The 17,320-nt window shown below is 38.8% G+C and overlaps 2 protein-coding genes across 7 annotated transcripts in view; one reads left to right on the top strand and one right to left on the bottom strand.

Moving 5' to 3' along the window:
* Positions 1-17,320, bottom strand: part of GCNT1 (glucosaminyl (N-acetyl) transferase 1) — a 202,979-nt gene that overhangs the window by 11,223 nt on the left and 174,436 nt on the right. For 2 of the 3 annotated variants that reach the window (XR_014016051.1, XR_014016053.1), the window contains 3 exons: positions 10,821-10,875; positions 7,618-7,734; positions 6,104-6,204 (listed from right to left, as the gene is read on the bottom strand). The gene's annotated coding sequence lies outside the window, so the exon portion shown is untranslated. The remainder of the gene's footprint in view (positions 1-6,103; positions 6,205-7,617; positions 7,735-10,820; positions 10,876-17,320) is intronic. The other variant, XR_014016052.1, reaches the window with a different exon arrangement.
* Positions 1-17,320, top strand: part of PRUNE2 (prune homolog 2 with BCH domain) — a 270,129-nt gene that overhangs the window by 244,849 nt on the left and 7,960 nt on the right. Inside the window, exons 13-18 of one of the 4 annotated variants that reach the window (XM_081236831.1) lie at positions 569-671; positions 1,323-1,454; positions 2,832-2,918; positions 7,105-7,203; positions 10,883-10,918; positions 15,627-15,677. In XM_081236831.1, coding sequence (XP_081092957.1) covers positions 569-671; positions 1,323-1,454; positions 2,832-2,918; positions 7,105-7,203; positions 10,883-10,918; positions 15,627-15,677 — 508 coding nt within the window. Of the gene's footprint in view, positions 1-568; positions 672-1,322; positions 1,455-2,831; positions 2,919-7,104; positions 7,204-10,882; positions 10,919-15,626; positions 15,678-17,320 lie in introns of those variants that run through there. The other 3 variants (XM_081236832.1, XM_081236833.1, XM_081236834.1) reach the window with 3 other exon arrangements.

Here is a 17,320-nt window from a genome sequence, read left to right as displayed (position 1 = left end):
AAAAAGGGATATTGAGAAATAAAAATACAGTACATTGAGATTCCAGAGACAAACCTGTGGAGACCTGACCAACCCTTGCCATGAATTTCAAAGATGGGCTTTCAAGGAACACAGGCTTGCTACAACTAGGAAGTAAAGAGGATCAAAGAGAACCTCTTTCTTAGCCATTAAAAGAAAGAGTGTTATATAAATTACCTTTTTTATTATATAAATTAGAAGCCCTTAAGTCAAAAAGTGTTGCCCCACCATCTTTTGATAAGTTGAATACTTCTAACACACTTATGACTATGTACAGCACATAAATCATCCATAATACATGGACACCCTACATATGCAAATATATTCACACTATTTAAGAATCTATATAACTTACATCTTAACCACTGAAAGATAATTTATATGTGTATATACTTATAGAAGTATAGTCTATATAATACTCATTTAAAGATGTACCTAATACATCCACATACACACTCTTGCCAAGGCTTCCAGATTTATCCTTTAGGTTAAATATTATCTTGTTAAGAGCTTTCAGTTGGTTACAAATGTCTTTTTGTTTGTCCTCTAGGATACTACGGGGATGGCCTAAATGCCATCATTGTGTTTGCTGCCTGTTTTCTGCCAGACAGCAGTCGGGCAGATTACCACTATGTCATGGAAAATCTTTTCCTGTGAGTGATATTTACAACAAAATGTTTTCAGTTAATGTCTGCGGGCATGCGATGGCAGATAGAGCATCTTTAATAAAAGGAAATAGATGATGTAGACTATTCTAACTAAGCCTTTGATTAAAAGTTGATGAAATCTGTGTCAAGGAAAATTGCTCAAAAGACCAAAAGCTTTAGAGGGGCTGTTTTGTCTGCAGAATGAATTGAAAACAAAATGAGCACAGTCTGGTCTGCATTTTAAAATTCTGTAACATTTCCTTTGGGTGAAGTATTATTTTTGTTCTCTGATAACATGTTCTTAGCCAACTGATGATAACCTGACTTCATTTATATCTGCCTTTATTTAATCTGACTTGCCCTTAGTATATAATAACATTGCTGACATTTTTGAAAGTCAGGTTTCTAACCTACACATTTTTCAAGTGTACCTGCATTAAAAAAAAATGAAAAAAAGATAACTGTGCAAATAAATGAGTAATACTCTCAGAGAAGTGATCTTAGGTAACTGCATTCTTCTCAAGCTGAAGAGGGAATATGTGCAACCATTCTTAAATGTCATGCACCCTGTAATTTAAATGTTATATAATTATGGTGAAATAAGATGAACTCTTTCATGTGGGAACTGAAAACACTTATCTTTCTTCCTGTGATCAGATATGTAATAAGTACATTAGAGCTGATGGTAGCTGAAGACTATATGATTGTGTACTTGAATGGTGCAACCCCAAGACGGAAGATGCCAGGGCTAGGCTGGATGAAGAAATGCTACCAGATGATTGACAGACGGTATGTGGGCTCCATTATCTAATCACTATTTTGACTTCATCAGTGACTCCCATCTCCAGTGACCTTTTAATTTACCAAAGATGCAATCACAATTTAGGAACATTGAATTAATGCTGATTTGAGATAATAAATTATAAAAATATTAATAAGTATCACTTGATGCCCCAAATTTGAAATAAAGCAGATCTTCCCCAGATTGTGTTAAACGTTGTAATCTCAAACTTGACAACAAGTATTTTAAATACGCATACGCTGTTGCCATATGGAGGTGCAATTTGAGCTGATAAGCCAAAGTCCATGATTCTTTACTAGTATCATGTAACCTTGTGGCCATTTTTGTGCACTAGGACTGTTGTGACTTAGGCAATCCTAGTGCTCTTATTTCAACATTCACTGTTAATTCTGGCCCATATGGTGCCTTTGTGTGCCCCTTCCTCAAGATAAGTCACTTCTATCCATACTGGTTTTATTAGACCCAAACATGTTATTGCCATCTACAGGAAAATTGTCATAATAAGCATACAAATTTATGATGTCTTCCATATGTGTGGCTTCCCCTCAGATGTGGCTCCCTGTAAAGCAACATGTGAGTGTCCTGTTATAGTAACTAAAATCCATTAATCATCTAAACATACATAAAGTAGCATTGCTAATGCTGAAAAATATGCCTGAATGTACAAAACGTTAAAATGATTATCTGAAGGCCAAACAACCACATGATATACTGTTACCATTTTCATTCTACAGAAGAAGAAAGCCAGGCTCAGTAGAACAAATTGGCTAAGTTGCTAGTAAGAGTGTATTCATTTCAAAATAGTAAAAATAATGCTGACAAAAATGAAAATCATCGTTAAACAAAAACATGCCATATGGTTATAGGTTTATGCACTCCAAGAATACAAAAATTCTATTTTACATTTATTCTTATGGGAAAATGAGGTTTGAATTACACGTTTCAAATTATATCTCAAAAGGCATTCGTTTTATTGATCATGGCCTTCTATACCTTCTTCCTACCAGATAACAGTATCTTACATAGAATTCCCTAATATCATATATATATTCTTATTTGGGGATATACTTTCTGTTTTAACTCCCACTTAAAATAGGTTATGAGTGGGCTTCCCTGGTGGCGCAGTGGTTGAGAGTCCGCCTGCCGATGCAGGGGACACGGGTTCGTGCCCCAGTCCAGGAAGATCCCACATGCCGCGGAGCGGCTGGGCCTGTGAGCCATGGCCGCTGAGTCTGCGCGTCCGGAGCCTGTGCTCCGCAACGGGAGAGGCCACAGCAGTGAGAGGCCTGCGTACCGCAAAAAAAAAAACCCCAGAAAAAAACAAAATAGGTTATGAGTAATTTTTTGTTTGTTGTTCACAATAGGTTGCGGAAGAACTTAAAATCATTCATCATTGTTCATCCATCTTGGTTCATCAGAACAATCCTTGCAATTACACGACCTTTTATAAGGTATGGTCATTTTTGTAGTAAAAGTAAATGCACTAGTTTTTAAAAATATGTATTCATTGTCTTCTAAACAAAAATTCATAAACCAAGAGAGTAGGAAAAAAAGGTTTGCCTCTGCCTTTCCTGAAAATATACTTTGGAGTACCCAGCAAGAGGCTCTAATTAAGAGTGAGCATATTTTCACAGTGAATATTTTTCCCCCATAATTATAAAACATGACTTTTATACTACTTGCTGTAAACACAGAAGATAAAATAGTGAGGTTTCTATGCCATATTACAAAAGGGAACAGATTTTAAAAGTATTACTTTTAAAGTAATATATGGTATATTGTAGAGAATCAAAGAGGTAGAGTAACATAACAATGGAAAATAAAGACACACCAGGGACAGAAACAGAAGCCAGGTCTTGTCTTAATTGTTCTATTTCTTCTGAACAAATCCCACGTAGGTTACCAAAGGTAGGTAAAGAGTCTGAGCAGCCATTTTGAGAGCTTTGTTTTGATTATCCATAAGCCTTCTTGGTTTAAATTCACTTCAAATCAGTAAATATTTGTTTATCATCTATTCTGTGTTAGATGCTGTATAACCTTACATTTCAGTGATGAAAAGTAAGATATGCCTTTTATATAGTAAGAATGAGACAGTTAAATGAAAGGGACAGTACAGGTTTTCTAGAGAGCTTTAAAAAATATAATAAAATAGGGAGGGGCAAGATAGGGGTATGGAATTAAGAGGTACAAACTACTAGGTATAAAATAAGCTACAAGCATATATTATATAGCACAGGGGATACAGCTGACATTTTATAATAACTTCTGTGGAATACAGTCTATAAAAATATTGAATCACTATACAATATCATGAATCAACTATACTTCAGCTAACTAGAACAATGTCTTCCCTAACGTCAGGATACCAATCAGATAAACTGAAATTTTTCCATCTCCAAGTTATTAATGAATCCCTAAGAAAAATTCTGATCACTTCACTTCTGGAGAAAACAATTAAAGGTTAAAATCCTTTATATTTTTTTTACATAGATTTTACTGTGCCTTTCAGAGTCCACCTTTTTTGTTCCATGTTCACTTATTTATTTAGCATTCCCATCCCCTACTTCCAAAAACTGAGCAGTGGCAGGATTCAACCTAGTTTTCCTCTGGCAAAGATTTCTTTACCATACCATGTTATATTACTTTAAAAAATAATATGAGCCTTTAAGATGTACAAAAAGCCTCTTATTTTAAGATTAGCAGAAAATGCTTTGACAGGGGAGTAGGAAGAGCTTATATAAACTTTAATGGGTAAAAAAGCAAACATTAGAATTGATATTGATTCACTGATGTTTATTTAATAGTTCAGCTCTTATTATAAAACAAATATATTTCTTCCTGACAAATACTTGTTACGATAAGAGTAGTGAAAATAGATTGTAAGTCAACATTTATTGAAGGGCGTTTCAAGATAATAATTACAACAAAAATAATAAACTTATAGCAAGTAGTGTTGTGGTAAATCACGTATAATAATGGCCCACATTTACTGAGTGCTTACATGCATTATTTTATTTAACCCTAATGACAGTCCTCTGAAGGAGGTGCTGCTTACTATTTCTGTTATATAGGAAAAAACCCTGAGTTTCAGTGAGGTCAAATAAATTGTCTAAATCAGGAGCCAGAAAAGCCATTCTGTAAAGGATCAGATATTAAATATTTTAAATGTTATGGGCCATACAGTCTCAATCACAACCACTCAGCTCTTCCATGGTAGGGTAAAAGCAGCCATAGCCAATATGTAAATAGATAAGTATGGCTGTGTTCCAATAAAACTTGATTTATAAATACTGAAATTTTCTGAAATCTTTTACATGTCACACAATATTCTTCTTTTGATCATTTTTCAACCATTAAAACATGTAAAAACCAGTCATAGCTCAAGGATGTAAAAAAAAAATCATAAGCTGGCTTTGGTCCACGGGCCATGGTTTGCCAACCCCAGGTCTAAGGTAACACAGCCAAGAAATGATAGATTCAGGCTTTGAACCCAATGTCTGCGTAATTCTAAAGAACACACATTTCAAGTACTTAAACACTGTGTTCTACAATTTCATCATGTAAGACCCTCTTTAAATATCCCTCTGAAAATCAGTCTACATCAGTGTCATCAATTTTTTGAACTGAAAAAGGTCACTAAAATATAGGTCTTTTCACTGCTAAAGGGTAACACCTATGATAGAGGTATATGGCAAGTTCTTCTTTTTTTTTAATTCATGTATTTTTAAAATTGAAGTATAACTGATTGACAATGTTGTGTTAGTTTCTGGTGTACAGTGAAGTGATTCAGTTTTATATATCTATATAAAACTGAATATGAAAAAGAATATATATCGTGTTTCCATTATGGTTTATTGCAGGATATTGAATATAGTTCCCTGTGTTACACAGCAGGACCTTGTTGTTTATCTATTTTATATATATAGTAGTTTGTATCTGCTAATCCCATACTCCTAGTTTTTCTCTCTCCCCTCAAATTCCTTTCTTTAAAATGAATTGTTTGTCTGTGTCAAGCACTGGGTTAGGTGCTGGAGGCTGAGAAATTAAATAGCTCAATTGCTGTCCTCACGGAGTTGACAGCCTGGCAGCTGACACAGGCAGACTAGAAAACAGTTATAATACAGGGCACAGAGGAAGCACGATGGGGGCTGATAACTCACGGTGAGTGAGTTTTAAGGTAACAGGTGGAGTGTGAAGGCTGAGAGTCTGCATCAAGAGAGGCTTTCCAGAAGAATGTGCCCTCAAGTTGAGTTTTGAAGACTAATAGCATTGGCTAGCTAAAGCCAGGTAGAGGAAACAGCAGGTACCAACGCACCAAGAAGGAGGTACCATACACCAGGCATGTTTAGAGAACTGTACATTCCAGTGCGGAGGTGTCCCCCCTTGCATAACTAACTTCTTCTGCCTTTTTATTCCACCCCCTCCGTCTTGCATCAAAACCTGAATTTAGCTTGAAAACTCTGGAGGAAGGAAGTGGCCAAAGGTAGCATATTGTTGGTAGTATGTGTTCACCCAAGGCTGATCAGGAGGACTAGAAGTGACTTTTTGGAGATGCAGGTTGTTCACAAGTCACAGCCAGTGGCCCAGGGTCAAAACTGCGAGTAAAATGTGAAAGATAGATGTATGGAGAACTGACCTTGAAAAGACTTCCTATTAGGATACACAGTAGTTGAACAGAAGACAGTACAGTTGGCAGATGGCGCAGCATCCTCCCAGTAGACTGGGGAGGCCCTTTCACTGGAGAACATTCAAGAAAGTTTGATGCTTGATCAAATTCCCTTTCAAGTGGAATGATATATTTTTAGAATTAGCTTGCTATTACACCAACAATACAAAAATGCCTTCTTCTTATAAAACATCCAATCATTATAAAGACCAAGTTCTTCATTCAGCAACTACCGACTCTTGTACCCACCCCCCTTCCCCAGAGGCAAACTCAGGGGTCTCCTTGCAAGTTGTTTTCTATGCATTTATACACATCTAAAATGATAACATTGAGATGAAGGCCGTCTGTCATTCAAATCCGATTATTGGAACATTGTGTTTTGAACATTGGTTCATCTGGAATGACCTTTCAAGATTTAAAACTTAAAAAAGTATATACATATATTTAAAATAAAAGTACTAAAAAAATAAGAGGAAAACAAGTCTATATATATTTTTAAAATATATCAACCGTGGTAGATTCTGAAAGAACCAATGACAAGATTTTTGTTTGCTAAAAACAAACAAAGGGAAACAAACCATAAACCAGTGACAATTCAGAGTGGCAGGAACCACCGGGAGGCCATGCAATGTGTGGACCCTGCAGTCAGGCTGCCCGGGTTTAAATCTAGGCTTTGCCACTTACTGAAGGTGAAATCTGGGCAAACACTTAACGCCGTATGTTTTAAGTTTCCTTATCTTTAAAAAGAGAACGATAATAGTATCTACCTCATTAGGCTATCAATCATAGAAAATAAAAGAGTTAATATATATAAACCAGTTAAAACAGTGTCTGGCACATAGTAACTACTTAAATACAGCCATATCTTAGTAAGAGTGCTGGGACAAGGCGATAAGAATTTTCAAGAAGAGGCAGCGGCCTGAGAAGGGATGGAGGAGCGACTGATATCTTTTTTCTTTTCTTTTTTCTAGTTCAAAGTTCAGCAGTAAAATTAAATACGTCAGTAGCTTATCAGAACTCAGTGGGCTGATCCCAATGGACTGCATCCATATTCCAGAGAGCATCATCAAGTAAGTCCTGATGGTTTTGAAGATTTGGGAAGAAATAGTGCATGTCTGGAGAAGGAGATTAGAAAATAACTGATTTATAAAATATGGGGAAATGGCATTACCTTCTATTTAAAACGAATATTAAATATTCTCCAATAAATATTTTCCTTTCTTATAACCTAGCGATAACTGTTCTGTCCTTTCAGATCTTCTTTCACATAATCTTCTATTGGTGTTACTGAAATTTCCTCATTTTTATCTTGAATTTACTACCATTTTGGAGAAAGCATGAATTTAACATTAATCAGCCTATTTGTTACTTGTGTCTTGCATGCCACACAGACCCAGTATGTTTTGTGCATAGCCTGGATTTCTTCACTGCCTTACATAAAGTAATTTATCTGCTTGACCCTAGGAAAAAGAGAAAAAAATTACCCTTTCTCTGTTTTCTTCTCAGTCCCTTTTCTTCGTGGTTCCCTTCAGGTGAAAGATAAAGCAGAGTGGTGGGTGGTGCAGTTAGGAATGACCTCCTTACTCAGGACAGGGTAAAGCCTGTGGGAAGAAAGTATGGATACTGAAGGTTGTAGGATTAGGCTGCAAAAATAATAAAAATGAAAAGTTAACCGAACAACTGCTTGGAGCTGGGACTTAAAAACATGATGCTGGAGAATGAACCCTCCTAACTGGTTCATTGTTGCAAAAGAGCTATTGTTTACTGTCGATCATGTTTTTCTTTCACTATGTCTGATTCACTGGCTTTCTGTGTGATTAAAACTGGGAGGAATCTAACCATCAGCTCAAGAGAAAACAGTCAAGGATACCCCATCTTCCTCCATAAGATGGAGAGCAAAAGTGACCTCCCCCCCAAAAAAAAGTGACCTCCCAATTTGGGCTTCCAAAAAAGAGTCCCTTCACTTAAAAAAAAAAAAAAAGGCACAGAAACTGGAAGGAAAAGACTGTAATGTGTCTCTGCTGTGCTAGGCATAGAAGTGCTCTATTTATGTCTTTTATTTAATCCCCACAGTAAACTCCCGTTTACAGATAAGGAAGACAACTTAGGAAGGGGACGTTACTTACGCAAAGTATAAGTAGGAACAAGGAAGAGATGGAACTAGAATTCTAATCCAGGTCAGCCTGGCACCGCAATGCCCACGCCCTTTTCTAGCAGATTTCTTTACCTCCCTTAAAAAACCATCTAAAGTCAAAGCTCAGAAGCAGCTGCGTTTGGTTTTCCGGCATCCCGATATCAGGTAAGAACAGAGGATACCGACTGGGTGGAGAACTGCCAGTTAGCTCAGCTGAATCAAGCAGAGTGTTCATAAGCTCCTAATGGTGGCTTTAATCCTCACTAGCTTCACAGAGTCCCGAAACCAGCACACCTTCTAGCTCTAGCCCGCTGCCTCAAAAAAGGGACCCCCATCTCCAAAACCCACTCCTAGTCTTTAAATGCAAACGTACTGGAGCACCCACCTCCTATAGTGCTGTCTCCCTTTGCAAAAGATGACAAGGACCTTCCCTCGTCAAGTGGAAATGAGCACTGGACATTTTCTAGGTAAATATGACAGTGCTTCCCTGATGTGGCAAGTGGAAAAAGAGAAGAGAGTGGGCTTTGGAGGCTTAGCGTTAGGTTTGAACCTTCCCACCTGCCTCTCTGAGACTTCAAGAAACCTATTTAAAACCCTGAGTCAGGGCTTCCCTGGTGGCACAGTGGTTAAGAATCCGCCTGCCAATGCAGGGGACACGGGTTCGAGCCCTGGTCCGGGAAGATCCCACATGCCGTGGAGAAACTGAGCCCGTGCGCCACAACTACGGAGCCTGCACTCTAGAGCCCACGAGACACAACTACTGAAGCCTGTGCACCTAGAGGCCGTGCTCTGCAACAAGAGAAGCCACTGCAATGAGAAGCCCACACACCTCAACAAAGAGTAGCCCCCGCTCACTGCAACTAGAGAGCACCTCTGTGCAGCAACGAAGACCCAACACAGCCAAAAATAAAATAAATAATTAAAAAAAAAAACCCACCTCTGAGTCTCAGCTTCAGCATCTTTAAAATGAGAAAGTAAGGAGCAATGGAAAGGTCCTGAGGACTGAATGAGAACAATGTACATAAAGCACTGAGGAAGCCTGGCACAAAGTTGGCAATCCAGAATGTTATTTACTGTAATTGCGTTGCTTTTAGAGACTTGCTAGTTATACGGGGAAGTTTCGTTTTTGAGAAGTTAAACATGCCAGAGGAGCTTTTTTCATTCATCTACACATGTCAGCTTTCAAGGGCTCCATTTGGGAAAAGTTTCTTTGGGAGGAAGGGCTTCATTTGGAAAAGAGTTTCTTCTGGAGGAAGAAATGTACAACCATGCACGCCCTCCCCATGTGTCCATGATTGATCTCTCCTGTCTTTTGTAATCCATCTCCTCTGGATGTCCTTTCTCTCATTTCTGTGACTGACCCTCATTGCCTCATTTTCATATTATGCCATTTTCAAATTGATAACAAGCCATGGCTCCTTCCCATTACACAATAGCATTCAGAGGGTCTGATCTCATCCAATCCCAAGACCAATATTCAGCTGGGATGGAGCCTGTCATCAAAGGGCTTAAATGAAAGAAAAACGAGCCCAATCTGGAATCAGATTTATAATCACTGATTACAGGCGATTCTTATTATTTGTGGCAGTGATGTTCTTACAAGATTTGAATAAAGTACTGAACCGTTGTTTCTAGGGGGAATACAGGGCTGAGTTTCTGTGAGTACTCAGTCACAGCATTTTCATTTACCGATTAATATATAACCTTGTTTTATTGCGTTTCTGTTTAAAGGTACTTTATTTGATCTGTACTGTTGATTCACTAACATTGAACTCAGGGCCAACAGCACTGTAACTTGTGCCTGAGTAAAGCTTATCTAACACACATATATCCTTCTCTAAGGCACATCATAGCCCCCTGTGCTTAGGAATACTAGATGGTATTTAAGCACAATATTTGGGGAAAATTTTTAATAAAGAAAGAGCTCGCCAGCAAAAAGCACAAAAATGAGAAAAACATGACACTTCAGAGACTGTAAAAAGCCTACTTTGGGCTTCCCTGGTGGCGCAGTGGTTGAGAGTCCGCCTGCCGATGCAGGGGACACGGGTTCGTGCCCCTATCCCGGAAGATCCCACATGCCGCGCAGCGGCTGGGCCCGCGAGCCATGCCGCGGAGCCTGTGTGTCCGGAGCCTGTGCTCCGCAACGGGAGAGGCCACAGCAATGAGAGGCCCGCGTACAGCAAAAAAAAAAAAAAAAAAAAGCCTACTTGTTTGCAACAAAAGAGCTGAGACGAGAAGGCAGAGCCTCGCCTAGTTCCGCATCAGCTGGGAACCCACAGGTCAGGTAACTCAAATTTCTGGTCACTCTGTGAACATCCACAAGTGACCATGAGAGTGCCGTAAGTACTGCTTTAGAGGTTGCAACTATGGTTTAGCAAGTAGGCGAATTTGCAAACACGGAATCTGCAAGTCGTGAGGATTGGCTGTATATAATCATAAATTCGAAATCATTGACTATATCTAATAAAAATAAGATTTCTCCCCAAAGGCAATTTGATTACTCTTTGGGTAGGCTTTTCCTCTCATGTTTTGACTGTTGTGTAAAACACTGACCTGTCATTTTTTTCCATCTGTCTGCTCGTTTTCCTCACTGCATTCATTTTTTATCCTGTAAGGTACGATGAAGAGAGATCTTATAAGAGAAGTGTGAGGTAAAAGTCTCCTGATGTTCAGTTCACGCTGGGTCCTCTGTGTGTGTACACCAGTGTCTTACTGGTGGGTGACCTCAACACGCTATCAGAGCAAGAGGTCCTCGTATCAGTCCCTTGTAGTATATCATTTCCGGTCTTTGTCTTGTGTGTAAAGAAAGCTGTTGAGGTCAACCTAATTTGCAACTGAAACCTACTAAACCAGATACGTCCCTGACTTGGCCCAGGCTGCAAGCTAACTTTAACTGTCCCCAACAACTGCTATGGCTGTTTCCAGCTTTATTCAGCCAGCATGTTGCCAATTTTCTTGCAACGTTTATACCTATCATCTTTATGAAGGACTTTGCAAAAGAAACGTACATAAACGTTGAATTGGAGTTCTTAAAACATCATATTTAACTGAAGGAATGTGTCTCAGTGCTCCAAAGGTTGGTTTTTAAAAGCACATACGCTCCACTTATGTCTGGCTCTGCTTTGCTGGGTGACTCTTCTCACGCTCTGCTTGCTTCTTTTCTGTTTCTTTTCTACACTGCTAATTTTTGCTCATGCAGACTGGATGAAGAACTGAGGGAAGCATCAGAAGCAGCTAAGTAAGACTTGGTTTCCATTCAGCAGCTGGCAGTGATGTTGGCTTGCATTTCAGGAATGAATTGGGAGAACCTGCATGCCTGGTGTTTTATTCTTGCATCCTGACAATAATGCTGCCCTTTAAAAGTTTCCTTTGTTCCATGATAGATGTAATTTCTGTTATTTGTACTACAATCTATTTGCCCCCCACCATGATCTTGGTTATCTTGGTCATCTTGTTACTGTTGTTTAATTTCTTTTAAAAATATACATGCAATTTTAGGCACGACAGCAAAAGAAACACATCACAGGCACTGCCACATATAGTATAACATCCAGATGATCGCTTGGCTATATTGAGGCAATAAACCTCACCAATTCATACTAATGCAGAAAAATGATGGCAAGTTGAATTTTGCAATAGTTTTGTAGAACCAAATTCATGAATTCCCAAGATTTTTTAAAAACACCTTATTTAGTGACTGGCAAATACAGTTTAACTAACAGCTTCTGAGCTATTTGGATGAATAAAAAAATTATTGCTCACTATTATTATAGTTTTCAAAACAGCAAAATCATAACTTTAATGCAAATATAAAATGAATACATGCCAATGATTTTATTCAACTAATTATTTAATGAAGGAACCAGTAAGCTGTTAAAACCAGTTCAAAGAGCATTTGAAAAGCTAGCTATCTATAGGCAGTTTATAAAGGAACATTAGGATAAAAATATTGTTTTAGATATAAAAGTGATTAATGTTCAACAGGGCAATAAACTGTAACCTTAGGGTTATCTTTTCCACTGGACAGAAATTATTTGCATCTCTGCTCAATAAAAATCTACAAGTTAACATCTGCCTCTAGTTGTAAGATCAATAGAAAGTCAACTCAGCACTGCTTTTAAAGAACACCCAGTAATTTCCTTTTCTTATTTCCCGGTCACAGATAATTTTTCTGACACTTTATGTGAAATCCAGACAAGAATATTTGCTGTATTAAGCTTCTCCATTTCAAATGTTGCTTACACTGTTAATTTTTATAACCCGTTCCTGTTTTAATATATTGCAAAAGCAGAAAGCCTGGACAATGTCCAAACAGCTACAAATTCTAAGTAAGATCTAAATTAGTGAAGCTTTACCTGCGTAGGTGTAAATGCCAATTCCTCATGAAAACAATCCATTTAGATATTTTTTCCTACAGCACATTTTTATAGCAGGTAATCTGTAGAATTATTTGCCTATAGTGTGGATCTTTTGGGTTTAAAAACTCAAGGAAGTTTTTTTGCTTTAGAAAGTTTAGCATTAGAGTAGTTTACTGTTAAACATTCCTATCCTCTAGTTTTCTTTCAAGGTAACTGACACCCATTTAGACTAAGAATACTCAAAATTACACAAATATTTACTCTAACAGAGTCTTCTTAGTCTCTAACTCAACTGTTGAAAACCAGAAGTTGTGGAAAGAAGGAAGATATTAGGAATCAAGGAACCGAAAACTGGTGTAATGTACCCCTTCAGCAGTTATCTTTGCTCAAATTGCACTGTGTCATGAGCTTTCCCTAAAAAGAGAACTAGCAATTAGTTTCCCTTTCGTATTCATTTTTTTTTAGGATAAGGTATTTATGAAACTGAACTGTTTTCAAGACAAAAGATGAGGAAAGAGCATCAATCATTTTCCAGCCAAACCCACTACAGAGTCCTAGTCATGTGCTATCATTACCATAAAATCTTGCCTCCTTCAATAGATATCTTCCCTCCATATTTCTACTCTTCCTGCTTAGCTACCATAGGAAAACATTTATCATTTTGGGTTTAGTTGTGTAGCTTTCTCTTTTTTTCTCTCAAATTCTTCATTTTGTTGACTAATCTACTGCCACAGACCCTCTCCCCCGATACCTAAATGGTCTTGGGTGGCCCTGAGATGTCTTGATCTCCTTCCTAAAGGAAGCACCAAGTTCATGCCTAGTACATACTAGATGCTCAGTAAATTTCTGCTGCATGAGTTGGTGAATGTGTGTAAGACTAAGATCATTGCTGTGGGGCAGTGGTTCTCAATCTTAACTGTGCACCAGAATCACCTAGAGCACTTGTTAAAACACAAGTGTCCTGGGCCTCGCCCTCAAAAGTTTCTGAGTCGGCAGGCCTGAGAATCTGTATTTCCAACAAGTTCCCAGTAGTGCTAATGCTGCCAGTACCTTGCTTTGAGAATCACTGTCTTAAAGTAAATGGCTGAATAAAAATAATTAGATTTGTCCCAGGAGATCTATGCCCTTGCTTTGGATTCAGTGAGTAAGCCGCCTGTCTAAATTCTCCTCCAACTGATCCTACTTCTTCTGATGGTGACACTACAGAGAGGAGGCAATGAGATATATCTGCACATCTGAAAACGTGGAAGGAGAAAGAATTTTACTCTGTTGACCCCACCGATGATCGAATTCCCTCAGAATCCTTCCGTTCTGGCATGCTAGCTACCTCTTCTTTGACTACCTTTCAGCCTCTGAAGTGGTCCCCCAACCCTTGGACAGACTGTAGAGGATGATTTGAGGTTCAGAAAACATAAATCACTGCAGATCTATGGTTAGATTCTAGAAGCCAGAAAAACCGGGTTCCTTTCACGAACAGATGCCCCCTGACTTTCCACACGACCTTAACTAGAATTCTTCAGGCTGGTTCTAACAAAAGCAAACACATACCCTGTCAGGGAACAAAGCCGATCTGTCTTTAGTCCCACTAGTGTTTTTAAACATTCACCCTCTCCCCACATACACATACACACACATACCACCTCCACCTCTAATTGACTTTCAGAAGGCAATTTCCTCAGCCTGCCTTATTTTTTCCTTAAACCTTTAGTTTTATATAGGAAAGAAAATACTTTTCAAAGGATAAGTTGTATCTATAGAGCCGTTCTTATTTTGAAAACGGTGAAGAATCCGTCTGTCGCCTCTGGAGTGACAGTAATACGTGAACTGCAAATTGCTGTTTGCTTTGGAAGGATTACGCAAAGTTAAAAAGCAGAAAAGCTAGGTTTGGAAGACTGCCCTGCCTTGATTCCACTGCAGCTTTACTAGGTTTTTCTAGAACAGTCAACACTTGCCTGACTGTCCTTGTTCACTAGAGTTGCCAGGTATCTGCCGTAAAAATACCACCACCAGCGAGAAGGTAGCTGGAGAGGGGCAAAAAGCCCTCTGCCCTTCCCAGGGAGCCAGCCTTCTGCCATTTTCAACAAAATACCTAACATTAATAACCGAACCTCTGATGTGCAGACAGATACCCTGGCTTGTGAAATTATTCACATTACAGAAGGAACTCTCGCATGTAGAAAGGATCACAGCATCTCTTTAAATAGCGTTTGTTTGCCAACAATAAAATATTTACCAGGGGGAACAGGTAACAGTTGAGGTGTTAAGTATTAATTGGAAATTAAAGCAAATTTGAAATTGGCTAACAGAGGAATCACATGGAATATCAAAAGCAGCTAATATTACACAAGACAGCATAAACACATTCATACACCATAATAAAAGTTTCCTTATTTTATACGGTTACATTTTTCTTTCTGGACACAATCAGTTTAGGTTAATGTTAGGACTCACTTGTTTGACCTGAATACAGATCAGCTGTAAGGTATTTTCTGTAACAACACCAAAGAAAGCTGAAACTGGCATTCTTTTAGTGTCTTGGAAAATCTTTGTTGTCATGAAAACAAAGTTAACTGTGTTCCTATGTAAATAATATCAGGCTGCTTGAGAGGGATTGTCCTTTGTGTCTGAAATGTTACATTATTTGGCTTACAAATAAAAATTTGCAATATAATGTTCCCTGAATAAAATAGACTGAAAAGTCAGGAAAAAGAAAAAACAAACAAAAAAAAACAAGGACAGAAGAGACTGCTGGAGGTGTTTGGAGTTCTCAGTCTTCCTTTTATGTTTCTAAATCAGGAGCAATTACTATATTTCAAAACTGAAATATAGTAAAAGAATCAGAGCTTAATCTCATCATCTGTTGAGGTGTAGATGTGTTCAGTAGTAGCAATGGGACCACACTAAACAGTTTAAAAAGGCCAAATCTGTCATGTTTACAAAGTGGTAACAGTGGAGAAAATGTTTACTGCTTCCTTTTTTTTCCCCCCCTCCTTGCACTCAGAACTAGCTGCCTTTACAATGATGACCCAGAAATGTCTTCTATGGAGAAGGAGTAAGAATTCACCATCAATAACAACTGTGTGGTTACTTATTATGTTGTATGGCTGGGCTCTGAAAGACAAAATACATTGAGGATTGGGTAAACGCCGTTTAGATGTTCAGCTTTCAGGTTCTCTATTCCTGAATTTAGAAACTTAAAGAGAAATGTGCCCGCTTAACACCATCTGATCATTCATGATCACCATTAGATGACTTAAGGACAACCTAAGTCTTCATCTGGCATTCTGTTTTTCCAGTCCAAAAGTGAGGAGAAAATGAGTATTTGAGCCAGATGTAAAAGCATCTGGGCAAGAGGAATGCAACTCTGCTTTCTGAATTACATCATTCATATTTTAATTAGTGAAAGTAGAGACTTCCATTTGAACTTATTTTGGTGGATGGGAGAGAAAATGTCCTTGTTTCGAAAATTCAAGAGGCAGTTGAGTCCGGATGGAACTTTAGAAATGATCTAGGAACTTTAGAAATGATCTAGTCCATCTAGTCTCATCCCGTGAGAAATAAAAATTGAGCATGTACTAGGTTCTTACCACGTGCCAGGTTCTGTGTAAAAACCTGCACACACACTATCTGATTTTTATCCTCAGAATAAGCCAATGAGGTGCGTTTTATAGATAAGGAAAGAGCAGCGTAGAGAGATTAGCTGGCCAGTCCAGTTTGTACAGCTGTAAGAATGGCCCAGAGCTGGGACTGGAGCCTTTGCAGGGCAGTTTCAGAGCCAGTGGTTTTGAAATCAGAGAGAGGTGGTCTTAATGCTGGAATGGGTATTCAACCTCTGATCTAACAGAACACTAGAGTTCGTTATTGTCCCGGTCAGTTTCAGGGAATAAACTGTGGTCACCATCATGCTCCCAGGGAAACTGGCCATCCAATCGGGGGCTCCTAATTGGGTTTGAGTTGTGGAGAATTTAACCTTGTCCTTCACAGGAATCCAGGAGGAGGAGCAAAGATCACATTTAAATATATCTGCTGTTGCCACATTTTGTTGTCTTGTGACCTCCTTTCCCTGGAGGAGGTCTGAAGGGAAACTGGGAAATCCCAGTGCACTTATTACACTGCAGTTGCCATGGTGACCTTACAGTTTAAGGAAGTTTATACACAAAAACTTGAAAGAGAAGGTCTTTACTGAAAAGTACACAAAGAACAAAAGCTGTAAAAGAGACCTTTGAAATCGAGCTGCTACTTTTCTGAAGGGTACACTGGTCCCACCTTTTTTGAGATGAAGACAGCAATTGCTTCAAGCAAACTGCCACGCGAAAATTCGGCAAAATAAAAAAAACCATAGGCCCTTATAGTCCATCTAATCCTTTGGGCAAATCATCCCTCCCTCAACAAAACAGCGCCCCCTCGAGCAGAGTCCTGTGCCCACAGTTAACGAGCTGCGCGGACGGATGTCCCTCACTAGCCTACAGCTGCTGCATCTGCGGGCTTACCCACTCCTTTGCCTGCCTTGTGTGTTTTGCTCCTCATCTGTATAAAGGGCTGTCTGGGCTGGGGAGAGGGCAAAACACTGCTTCTGTTGGGGTTCATTCCAGGGCTGGGCATGGGGGCGGGGGGATGCTGCAAATTGTTAATGTTACTTCCCACTTCTTAGAAAATACTCCTCTCCGGGCTTCCGCTTTCTTCAGCCCTCTCTTT

Source organism: Mesoplodon bidens, assembly GCF_964165515.1.
Source record: "Mesoplodon bidens genome assembly, chromosome: 6".
Classification (NCBI taxonomy): Eukaryota; Metazoa; Chordata; class Mammalia; order Artiodactyla; family Ziphiidae; genus Mesoplodon; species Mesoplodon bidens.
Note: the sequence above shows the minus strand (reverse complement) of the source record. Positions and strands in the feature narration are given on the sequence as shown.